We start from the raw sequence: 13549 nt of genomic DNA, 5'->3' as shown, positions 1-13549 counted from the left end.
TATATTTTATATATTATTTTCTCTATTACTGTGTATATATAGTGTAAGTATTTTACTAGAAAAATTAAACAAAACCAAGACATATAAATTTCTTGAATGGCAATATACTGCATATATGGGTAAAAAACATATTTCTAAAATGTAGAAAATAGATTTTCTAGTTGTATATGTTCATATGTACATACATGAACATATATATACATACATACACATTTCTAGATCTTTTTACTGGTTGGGTTAGAGTTAATACTTTTGTTTTAAACTTATTGTATCCTCCTTCAAATAATATTACTTTACATAAAATATAAATATTACAATATACTCCTATTTCCCTTATCCTGCCTTTCATGCTGTTGTTGCCATACATTTTGCTTCTGCATAACTCCACAAATTATTATTATGCTTTTGCTTTAAACAAGCAATTATCTTTTAAAGAAAAAAATGCCTTTTTATTTATTTAATAAATAAACTTTTAAATTTTATTTATTTATTTATTTATTTAATTTAATAAATAAACATTTAAAACTATTTAAAAATAACTTTTTACAGAAATACATTCATATTAGTGAATAGAATGCAATTTAAGTTTTAACTTATTCTACGCAATTTGGACAAATCTTGGTACATAGTTTAAGCATTTAAAAAAATAATTTGTAATCTGATTTATTTTTCATCTATTACAAATGTATGTAAAAGATTCTCCATCAAATGCTGCTAAAGCCAGCAGTTATTTACTTAACTTTTTTTTTTTATCAGAAACAATATTTGGGTTTAAGCATATCTGAATTTTTAACTGTATGAGTGAAGCTGATTTCCCTAACCAGAAATTCTTCCACTGTTAGATATGTTTTAGTCTGTCGTTTGAATAATTTTGGAACTTAATTACTTCTAAGATAGCTGGACCTGCATTAATACCTAGATGATATTTCCACATTTGCACATTGTTCTTCTAGTTTTTTGAGATGTAACAAAAGCTAGGAACCCTATTTTAGGAAACCACATGAAATCTCATCCATGGACCCTTGGTTTAGAAGGCCTGTTTTTGAAATAGATATTTATATGTACATACAGTTTATTTTATTGTTATCTTTTGTGCCTTAAGAAATTCTAAATACTGATGCCATTTTAATAAGGCCTTAAATATTTTGGTTTTGTTTGTTAAAACATAAATGTTTGATCTAATGACTTGTTACAAAATGGGAACCTGTGTAACCATGATATAGGTCAAGAACTGGAGCGTTGCCAGTACTCCTGAAGCCCCCAACATGCCCCTTCTAAATCACAGTCCTCTCATTTCCATCCAGGAGATGGAATTTACCCTGAATTTTGTAATTACTTTCTTACTTTTTCTTATAGTTTTATAAACTTAACTAGTCTATAACCAATATATTCTATTTTTTTCCTTTTTGAACTTCATATAAATGGCATCATATAGTTATAGAAATAGTATGAGGAAAGATTTGGTAAGCTAATTCATGCAAAGTAAATTTTTATGTTAATTTTTCTTTTGTATAATTTATGATTCAGGTTTCAGCTTATCAGTTTAAATATCTAACTTTATATTTACATAGAGATTTTAAAATAGGTTTGTGTATAAGATAATTTACAATGATTCTAGCATCTGAAAACTAGTACTTCTAAACTGGAGAGGATTCTTGTACAACAGTGCTCTCTGCTGTCATCAGTGCAGATTGCATTAGGATGCTACATTTCATTCAGTGATGAGAAAGCAGTCAGTCCTATGGACAACTTAATATAAAATATGAAATGCTCTATGTGTGAAAGGATTAAAGGCTTTTCTCACTTTGCCCTGAAATACAGGTACTTATAGAATATACAACTTACATATATAATTATATATGTAATACATAAATATAAAGTATATATTTACATATGTAATTTAATATATTTAAATAATCCTAAGCTTTATACGAAGGTGCGTTATACTTAATAAACCTTATAATAAATAGGAGTGCATATTAAAACTATAGATGTCCTCTGAAGAAAGTGTGTTGATGTTAATCTTTAAGCATTTATCAGACTTTTACATCTTCCTTCTTGTTTATTCTTTATCTGTGTTTGGGTTTAGTTAGGGCTTAGGACAAAAGGCAGAATCACAGAGATTATTCGGTTCTTTAATACTGCTAATCTGCCTTGCTGTGTTGTTCTCTAAATGAAGGAAGTGCCATGTGTCCTAGAGCTTCATAAAATATTTATTTTTATTTGATATGAGATGTTTGAGGGTACTACTCTCATCAGATATATCTAGTAATATGCATTCATTTTTCCAATGAAGACATGTTCTATATAGACCCCCATATTAAATTGCATTCAGTTGAGTCATTCATTAAACATATGGTTAGCACCCATATATACTAGAGCTATTCCAAAAACTTGTATGTCTTGGGTCTTTGTTTCATTTTTCTAGTAATATAGTTTTATTACATTTTACAAAATTATTTGTCCACAGCTGATGAAAAATTTCAAAAAAGTAGAAACTGATCTTTCACAATAGAAGTTTGAAAAACACTGTCCTAGACTATTCAGACGTTTTAACCTACACAAGAAAAGCAAAAGTTTTTAAAAGTTAAATGCTAATAGAAAGGGTTGCATATTGGACTACTTATATTACTAGTCACAATTATCAAGAAGTGATAAATCGATATAATTTATTAGCTAATTCTCTCCCCCCAACTTTATAACAGTACCTTGTCAGCTGTCTTCCATGACAAATTAGCTTATATTCTAAAAATATCTGCCTGTTCCAAAAGGACACCAAAAGCATTTATAACATTCTGCTTAAAAGATAAATTCCTTTCTTAGGTATATATATGTTGACCCTTTTTAGCTTAACTTTTCTTACATTGGAGAATTGCCTAGCCTTCACTCAAGTGATGTTTTCATCCTTGCTGCTCTCCCATTACCAATGGAAAATATTTCAGAAGATGAGACATACACTTGAGATGAATATTCCAAATGAATGAGCTCATACAGCATTCTAGCATTACCCCATCCCCTGCCCCCAACCCTGTAAGCACCAACTGATAATACATATAATGAATTAATATGTCAGAAACACTCAGGTATACTTGCCATATATAAACACCCACATTAAATTGCATTCAAGTGAGTCATAATCTTCATGTAAAACATTCTTAAAGAAATGGCTTTTTAAAAACATTTTTAAAAACATTTTTAAAATATTAACATATGAATTAAAAGTAGCATTTCTTAGTGTTCATTATCTAGGCACTCAAACATCGTTTCCCTTTTAGTACCAAAATTGGTATGGGGAAATAAAATGCTAGAACTGTGATAAAATAACTTGCTTCTAATTTTTTAATCTGTCCCAACTAATTAAAAATGTTTCAGATGAAATATAAAGAAAATATTTATTTGAGTATTAGTTTTTTATTACAGCCATAACAAATTACCACAAGTTTAGTGGCTTAAACAAAATCAGTGTATTATCTCACAGACGTGTAGGTCCAGAGTCCAGCTGAACTCAACTGGTGTTTCTAAACCTGCTCACCCTGGGCCAAAATCAGTGTTCAGCTGGACTGGGCTCTGAAGACTCTGAGAGAAAATTCACTTCCAGGCTCATCCTGGTTACAACTGGCAGATTTCAATTCTACGCACTTTCAGGACTGAGAATAGGGAGGCCCCAGGAAAGGGAGAGAGAGAGGGAAATGGTCAATACGTGGAACATTCAGAACACACACATTTATCAATCAAATTTGCTGTCTTATATGGGCATGGTTTATGGAGCCAAAAATAGTTATAATAGTAATATCAAAGATCACTGATCACAGATTGCGATAACAAATATAATAATAATGAAAAAGTTTGAAATATTACAGGAATTAACAAAATCTAACACAGTGAGCAAATGCTGTTGGAAATAATGCACCATAGACTTGCTCGGTGCAAGGTTACCACAAACCTTCAATTTGTAAAATTGCAGTATCTGCGAAGTGCAATAAAGCAAAATACAATGAAACCAGACGTGCCTGTAAATATATATTCTTTTTTAACAACAAGAATATTCTCTTCCATAACCATAGTAAAGTTGTCAAATGCAGGAAATTTAACATTGATGCAATATTTTATCAAACATGCTATTTTTTTCTTGCATATTTATTTTTTTCTATAGCTTTCATTTCAGTTTGTCTAGCTCCAGAATAAAGAACAGATATCGATATTTTTATTTGACTAACATTAAATTTATAAATTAATTTAGGGGTAACTGACATCTTGATAATGTCGAGACACTAAGAATAAGAGATATCTTAACATTTGTTCAAGTCTATGTTTGTGTCTCAGGGGAGTTTTATAATTTTCTCCTTAGATTAAAAAAAATTTTAAGTTTATTTAAAAGTACTTTTTTCATTCTTGTTGGGTTTTCTCTTTATGTCATCTAATTGATTAATATTTCTCTATAGGCTGGTTATTTTTATATTAATTTTATATGCTGCTTACCCTCCTAAATTTTTCTATTGTTTGAGTTAGTTTTATCATTGATTCATTAGAATTTTCTAATTATGTATGGAAATAGTTTCACTTTTTCACAATTATTAATTCTCTAATAGTTTTATTGTGTCAGTTAGTACCTATAGTACCTATAAAGTTGCGGTGGAGAGACCTGTCAACCTTGCTTTGTTCCTGAGCTTTGTGGACATGCCTCTCTGGTTTTTCACTCTTAAGTAAGATGCTGGCTTTTGGATTGAGGTTATGTTGGTATATAGGTTCAAGCTGAGGAATTATCCTTCCATTCCTATTTTTTTCAAGAGTTTTGAGGTACCAAATTTCATCTTAGGATTTTTCAGTATCTATAGAGGTAAATGGTTGTTCTCTTTAGACCTAATAATATGATTAATTATATGAATTTATTCCTAACATCAGTTAAAGAATACAGCCCTTTTAGACATGGTATATGATTTTTTTAACGTGGTATTGAAATCTATTTGATAATAATTTTATTTAAGATTTTTGCTTTAATATTTGCATTAGTTATCTACTGCTGAGTAATAAATCACCCCCAAAACTTAGCAACTTAAAATACAAACATTTATTGACTCATTATATGAGATAAAACACAAGTATTTATTATTTCTGGGAGTCAGGAATCCATATATTGCTTGGCTAGGTGCCTTTGGCTTAGGGTCTCTCATGAGGCTATCATCAAGATGTCAGCCAAGGCTCAACTAAGGGAAGATCCAGTTCTAAGCTCACTCTAGTGGTTGTTGGCAGGCTTCAGGTTCTCACTGATTGTTAGCTGGGGATGTTGGTTTCTTGACACCTGGGCTTACAACAGGGCTACCTACAACCAGGAAGCTTGCTTCCCCCAAAGTAAGGGTTCTGGGAGAAAGAGAATAAGAGATGATTCACAAAATGGAGACCCACAGTCTTTTTGTCACTTAATCTTGGAAGGGACATCCCATCTTTTTTGCTGTATTCTGCTTGTTAGATGTGCGTCACTAGGTCCAGTCCACACACAAGAGGAAAGGATTACACGAGGTTGCAAATACCAGGATGCAGTGACCATTAGGGACTATCTTGGAGATTACCTACTACGATATACATAAAATAAATCTAATTTTATTTTTTTGTGCTATACTTATCAGATTTAGGTATTAATGTTATACCTACTTCATTAAAATAATTGTTTTTTTCTTAATTTTCTATCTCAAAACCAAATCTATATGGCATTGGAACATCATTGTATGTAAAGATTTGGTAAAATTTCCCTTTGAAACCATCTGGGTCTGGAACTTTTTTGCTTCTGATAAATCCAGTGGCATTATAATTCTTTTGCCCTTATAAGTTATTTGATTTTTAAATTTAAAATTTTTTTTTGCCCAGAAGCCCTGAGTTTTCTGTCTTTAAAGTCTAATACTTTTATTAGGATATGTGTCAGAGTTGATTCTTTAGAGTCAGTTTTCCCAGATATCCAGTAGAGCCTTTCATTGTGCAAATATTAGTTGTTTCTGTTACTCTAATTATACATCTAATACATCTTCTTTTCCTATATCTCTAACTCTTCTTTTAACCAGTTCTCATTTTATTGGTTATTTTCTTGCTTTTCTTCAGTGTGCCTTATTAGAATTTCATTCTAACCTATTGTCTTTTTCTTCTATTTTCTTCTTGAATTCAGTCAGCTATCATTTATCTCCCCGCCCACTATGCTTTTTTTTTTTTTTTTGGAGGGGGAAGGGCATTTCTGTTACTGATTTTTAAATTTCTGAATCAAGATTTTTCTTTTTTCATTTAACTATGCTAATTGAAGATACTGAATTCAGTTCTTTAATTTCAGTAATGTTTTCTAGTTTTCAGTATAGAAGTCACATGCCTTTTGTTAGATTTATTTGTACGCATTTGATTTTTTTCTTAGTTTTTTTCTTTTAGTGCTACTGTAAATGATAGTATTTTTGTTGTTTGCTGCAGACTTATAGAAATGCTACTAATTTTTATTGATCTTGTAGCCAATAAACTTACAAAATTAACTTACTAATTTTAATAGATTACTTATGTATTCTTGGATATTCTATGCACACAATCATATCATCTATAAATAATAAGTTTTTCTTATAATCTAGTCCTTGTAACTTCTTTAATTTTGCCTTATTGAACTGTCTAGGTATTCTAGTACAAAGATGATCAGAAGTGGCTGTAGTACTTTCCTTATTTCTGATATCAAAGAAAAGTGTTCAGTATTTTCATCATTATGAGATGTTTGCTGTAGTATTTTGTATTCTTTATTAGACTAAGAAAGTGTCCTTGTCTTTGGTGGGGCATAAATTTTTATATGTTCCTTTTGTGTGTGTGTTTATGAATTATCTACATTTTCTTGTTTTTCTTTGTAGTATCATGGATTTAGGTTTTTTATATACTGAATGAAAAACAAGTTTTTTTCTTTCAATTCCCTACCAAAATAAAATTTTCAACTATGCAATGTAGAGGCTCTACCTAATTTGTTTCCCATTTTTAACATTGTTTTCACGAACATAAATATCCCTCAGCCCACAGTATTAGCATTTCCAGCTGCTACCTATTAGTTGAAAGTATATTACACAGAAAGAGAGTTGTCCCAAGGAAGCTACTATAGGTAGCCCTTTTCTTAAAATACTAACTTAATAAGTCAAAATACAAAATATATACATAATACACATGCTTGCATTGACAAATGTACACATGTGTGCACACACACACACACACCCAACACATCCCAGAGACATTAAAAAATGAGTTCTATTTTTGATTTGGCAGTGCTTGTACTCTGAATGAGGCGTCCACCTCAGGGAGCAGTTGTTTTGTCCATGTTGCTTTGTGTTGTAGTTACCTCCATAGAAATTCGTACTTTAGAGCCTGTGATATCAAGAAAATCAACTTCTGAGCATGCTAGGATTACTAACTGAATATAAAAATCAGACTTGATTTTCCCCATTTTCCTGTCTGTTCCTTATTCTACCAACACACACATTTTCCTGTCTGTTCCTTATTCTACCACCACACACATACACTCACACACTCACACACACACACAAATTCACTCATACTTTTTAACTCAAGCAGTCTCTTTGCATAAAATAAATGGAGCCTCATGAGGCCAATAATCTGAGAATAGCAAATCAGAAAGGTGAGATTATGTGGAGAATCTTTGGGTTCTTTCCTTCTATTTTCCATAATTTGTCTTGTGATATAATGGCAGGTAGAAACAAGAGGGAGAAGGGGCCAGGAGAGTAGATGTGCAAACAAATAAGTGTTTCTGTTTAAGGCATGATTTTAAAGTATTGTTTGGAACCAAATGCTTTTGCTGATCACATAATTTTATGTACCATATTTGTTGTCTTGGGCTCTAAATATGTAAAAGGACTGGTAGTTTCTGGCACTAGACTAAAGTTGACTTAAATCAGTGATTCCAACCTTTAAATTTATGACATCATGTATTTAATTTTTTAACATGAATGCTTTCTTTACAATTTTAAAATATTTATGCTTTTACTTATATTGCACAATATTCCTTAACTTGTATCTTAAAGAGATGTTTTTTAAAATAAATTTAGCATCTTCTCCTTCAGCCATATCTATATCTATAGTAGAACATAGTATTATTTCTTTTATTTGGAAATATAAAAATCGTATATATTTTTTAGTCTCCATTAACAGATATTGAGGAAGTATTTTATACTGTCATTTGCTGGGCTTCATAATATCTAAGTATAGCTGTTTTACTTTCAGTACTTTAGGGATTGAGTGATTTTAGTCTGGAAACTTTATACTACCTCTCTAGCAGAAATACTATTGTTATTTGTGGTGACCTACTATCAGTGCAACCAGCTTAATAATAGCTAGTACACATAGAATTTAATGTGTCAGGCACTGTAAAGGTATAAAATATATACAACTTTAATATTCCAAATAAAATTATAAATAATATTGTTCTACTATAAATGTGGCTGAGGCATATTTCACACTGATTTTTTAAAAAACATATAAAAACAGTCCCTGTTAAGAATCTTTTTAAAAGCATTGTGGCACATGTATGTTCTAAGCATCTAAGTCACGTGCTAACTCATTTAATATTCATAATCATTCTATGGTATAAGTACTTTTATTATATCTATTTTATAAACAAGCATATTGAGGCCCAGAATTATATAATTTAATCTTTCGTATCCTCTTTATACCCTGTGTCTGTTTTTCTTTTCTGTATTTTACAAGGTGTCAAATACAGTCAGTGTAGTGGCCAAGCCAGGATTCTGGCTCAATTCTATGTACGTCACATAAAAGCTGTACTGTCACCTGACAATTATTTCATGAGTTACCGTTCTTTGTCATAGAGTTCACTAAAAGAACCTTTTTAATAATAAAAATTAAAAAAACTTTTACTTTGATAACTTTTACTTCCTATTTTAGCAAAATTTGATAATTGTTTCTTTTGTATACATTTGTCCAAAGACCTGTAATTTATAGCTAACTAATCAGAACGAAGTAGCACACTGAACAGTCCTTTAGGGTATCCACAGTGACTTTGCAATACCTGTCAAAGGTGATTCTCTTTCACAGTTATAGATAGTTTTCCTATAACATTGTTGAATACATACAGTAATGATGAATGTATCCACATTTGATTACTTCCCTTATCTTCCTTCTCCCAAAGTGTCATAGAAGATTTTAAATATTGCCAATAATTACACTAATAAACAGTTGGAAAATACTTATAATTCTTTTACTTGTCAAAGTAAGGGAGTTTAATGTGGTTTTATAAATTGAGTTTGCTACAAGTCTTCAGAATTTTAAGATTTAAGTCTTAAGTTTTCTATATGTATTCATAGATTATCCCTTGCAATTCAGTTTTATTACAGGAGGTACCAGGAAACTGCATCTAAACTCTAGAAGTAATTAGTGTGTACTCCTGTAAGGTCTATTAGGAATCAATTTCTATTTTTGGACATATCTTGTCGATTGAACATTTTCTTCATAAATTATGGTTATCAGCATTTAAAATTTTACATTTAAACTTTATTTTTTTGATAAAGAGTGCTGTGAAAGGTTACATATTTAATTGAAAACTTTTTGGTCATAGTAACTAATGTACATTAAATGTATATCAGTACACAAGCATACCCTAGGCATATAGTATATAAAGAATGGATGTCAGAGTTTGATTACAACAGGTATTTTTACAAAGATTACCCCTGGATTTGTTAGAGTTGTAAAACATGATTCAGAAAGGCATACCTTACCTTACATTGTAAAATATAGCAAAGGAAAAAAAAAAAAGTGGTATAAAGATGATATTCTTTAGAAGCAAATAATTCCAAATATAAATGTGCTTACATAGAAAATGTTTGTTGTCATAAGATCATTTACATTATCCCAGCATCTAGGGCTTTAACCAACTTTTATGTTCAGCTGATTCTAAATGAATTTATTCCTGACATCATCCTTTTCTGTATTGTAGGCATAGCTGTGAGCCAACATCACTGTCAGCACCAGGATGTAATTTAGAACTGTGACATATTAAATTTATCCTGTGAAAAGCTTTATAGGATTGTGTTCACTGTCAACAATATTCTTATCTCTAAGACTATTAGGCATTATTTCTGTAATTTCTATTCTACTTTCTTCATTTTTGACATTGTTTATTATAAGGCAGTACCTCTCTCACAGTTGTAAGCTAAATTCAGATTCTTAGGAGACATGTTCTAATTTCCTTCCCATTTAAAAGTTATTTATTGAAAACTACTATTTTCATGGCTCTTTGCCTCTAAAAGCAGTTGTTCATAATTGAGGCAGATCTTCCCTTGTAGGAATTCATAGCTGTGAAGAGACAGTTCTCTTTCCCAGTAGATTAATAAATAGGCTTTTTTGAGAATTACCTCCTGGAATATTTCTTTTGATTAAAGGGTCAAAGACTCAGGCTTTGTCTTGGTGCTAATAGAACCAAACCACCTGCAGCTGAGTACTGAACGCTTTGGAAAGCTGAACTTAATGTCTTCTTTTTTGTAATGAGTAGTTGAAAGTAATATTTTTTCTTAAAAAAGTAAAATTCAGGCATGACCTTTGGTTCAAATTAAGGTTTTAACGTGAAAGATTCTCACCGAAGCACGCAGTCAAAATAAAACTGATAAACAGCATTCCATAAACAGTACAACTTAATGCAGCCTGTTAATAGTATACAAATATTTAACTGTCCAGTGTTAAGCCTTTTGCTATGTTCACTAATTTCTATCTCCTTTATTGTTCCACTTTGCTTGTTAATTACCCTATTCATAAAAATCCAAGGATTTGGAGAAAATCCCTGCTATAGGAAATCACTGCTCTCACTCCAACCCAGGCCACTATCACTTTCTTAAGTGTCCTTATTTCCACTCTAGTCTAGCTAACTATTGTGTGTGCTGTGAGGTTAACAGCACACGTAATGGATCTGACCTACCTGGGTTTAAAATCTGCTCTGCTGTATAGCTGCATGGCCGTGAGTGAGCTATATTTAATCTTAGTTACCTTGGTTTCTCTCTGTAAAATGAGGATATTACCATACCTCATATGAGGATTAGTTAACATAAAATTCCTTAGACAAGTGCTATTAAATGCTAAATAATTAATGCAGCACTCAGGGTTTACTCTTATAAATAATTCAGATACTACTCCCTTGGTCAACCTCCTTTAAATAGCTTTACTTAGAAAATAAAATCTGCACTAAGGCCTATAAAACCTACCTCTGATGTCTACTACCGTTTTCTGTTTACTCCATTCCAGCTACAGTAGCCTGTTCCCTAGAGATACTCAGTTGTTCTACTTCAAGGCCGTTGTACTTTCAATTCCCTCTTCCTGGAACTTTCCCCACAGAATTTTATGTCACTCACTCACTTGGGTAGCTGCTCAAATATTCAGAGGCCTTCTCCATCTAAAATAGCACATCAACAAACATATCCTCATTCTCTAGTGCCTTGCCCCATTTTATTTTTCTTTGTAGCACTTATCAGTACTGAAATAATGTTCAATGTCTTTCCTAACAGGAATGTAAACTGGCATTTGTAGTGTTTAGTAAATATTTGCTGGAAGACTGGATAGATGCTGGGTCAAAAAACAACTTTTTTCCCCCGAATGCTATTGACTTTTATTTATTTATTTATTTTTTTTTAAGGTATGTACCTAACATTTTCTCCCATATTTTTACTTAATCCAGGTTTTTTTCATTAGGCCACTATTCACTTTAGAAAGATACACTTTGGACTTTTCGAAGACTAGATTCCAATTTGCAAAGTAAAGGATAAACAAGCACAAAAATGTTGACATTGTTTTCAAAGGGAAGTATTACGTAACATGTATACATTGAATTCTGTACTTAACCATATATTTCTAACATTGTTAATATAACATATCTACCTATAAAGATCTATGGAGATTTCAGATCAGATTATAAATTAGTACTTTATGACTAAAGCATACATATTTAGTTACAATTAAGTTCTTTTCTCTTTTGCAGGTTGATGACTAGAGGGAGTGAAATCAGATTTGTTCACAAGGAGATGGGTATAGTACCAAGCTGGGGTGGTGCTACCCGGCTGGTTGAAATTATCGGCAGTAGACAAGCTCTCAAAGTGTTAACTGGGGCCCTCAAACTGGATTCAGAAAAAGCTTTAAACCTAGGAATCGTCGAAGAGGTCTTGCAGTCTTCAGATGAAACTAAATGTCTAGAAGAGGCAAAAGAGTGGCTAAAGCAGTTTATCAATGGGCCACCGGAAGTAATCAGAGCTTTGAAAAAATCTGTTACTGCAGGCAAAGAGCTTTGTTTAGAAGAGGCAGTACACACTGAAAGAGATGTTTTAGGAACACTTTGGGGTGGACCCGCAAATGTAGAAGCTATTGCTAGGAGGGGAAAATATTGTAAATAGATTTTTCTTAATCTGTACTAATGATGTACTACAACTCCAATGATTAACACGTAAATGATATGAAATATGATATGAAATATGAATCAGAATTAAAGGGTATTACTATTTGTTTTTAATCTTTCTGAATACCTACACTCATTGGTATAGTTTTCAGTATGCAGTAGTCCCCACTTAACTGCAGGGGATACGTTCCATGACTCCCAGTGGATGCCGGAAACCGCAGATAGTACCGAATCCAATGTAAGCTGTTTTTCCCCCTACTTACAAACCTATGATAAAGACATACCTATGAGAAACTTTCATTTATAAATTAAGCACACTGATTAATAAAACGAGTATAACAATATACTGTAATAAACGTTATATGAATGTGGTCTCAAAGTTATTTTATTGTACTGTACTCACCTTTGCACTTACAGGAAACACTTTATGGCTCCTCTTTGGCATATTGCCAGCATCACTACTCTTGTGCTTTGGGGCCATTATTAAGTAAAATAAGGGTTAAACACAAGCACTGTGATACTGTGAAAGGCTGATAAACTGAGATGACTACCAAGTGACTTAACTGGTAGACTGTGTCTACAGTACATATTACAGCTGGACAAAGGGATTCAAGTTCCTGACAGGAAGGAGCAGGACGTGAGATTTCATTGCACTCCTAAGAATGGCATGCAATTTAAAACTTATGGTTTATTTCTGGAATTTTCCATTTAATATTTTCAGACTACAGTTAACTGGCTAACTAAACCCTCTGAATGTGAAACCACAGGTAGAGGGGACACTATTATATCTGGGGATTTACCAAGTAAATCTGGAACATCTGGCTAAAACACACTTTTGGCTTATAAATTATTACCAGTTCTCTAAGCAGCTGGAATAAAGAAATCATGGGGAAATGGCCCTTTTAAAAAATGTAGATGCTCCTAGCTCACCTCCTCACAAATTTGGAGCTTCATTTATTTGATCTTTGTAATAATTAGTTTTCTATTTTAACTGATCTACGAAACAGTGATAGCCACCATGTGGAAAGTTTACAGACGTTACAAAATTAGCCATTCATTTGTGTGCCCTGGAATTTCCAAACTAGTAGGAAGAACTGTTTATGTAGTAAATTAACTTTATATCAAAACTGCCTAAGACTTCAAAGT

General features: G+C 31.9%; 1 protein-coding gene across 4 annotated transcripts in view; it reads left to right on the top strand.

Annotated features, from left to right (window-relative positions):
- Positions 1–12770, top strand: part of ECHDC1 (ethylmalonyl-CoA decarboxylase 1) — a 28489-nt gene extending 15719 nt beyond the window's left edge. For all 4 annotated transcript variants that reach the window (XM_006926152.3, XM_015600093.2, XM_015600094.2 and 1 more), the window contains one exon: positions 11993–12770. In XM_006926152.3, coding sequence (XP_006926214.1) covers positions 11993–12401 — 409 coding nt within the window. In that variant the 3' untranslated portion in view covers positions 12402–12770. The remainder of the gene's footprint in view (positions 1–11992) is intronic.
- The last annotated feature ends 779 nt before the right edge of the window (positions 12771–13549 follow it).

This window comes from Pteropus alecto, unplaced genomic scaffold, assembly GCF_000325575.1.
Source record: "Pteropus alecto unplaced genomic scaffold, ASM32557v1 scaffold79, whole genome shotgun sequence".
Lineage (NCBI taxonomy): Eukaryota > Metazoa > Chordata > Mammalia > Chiroptera > Pteropodidae > Pteropus > Pteropus alecto.
The sequence above is the reverse complement of the archived record's forward strand: the minus strand, read 5'-3'. Positions and strand labels throughout refer to the sequence as shown.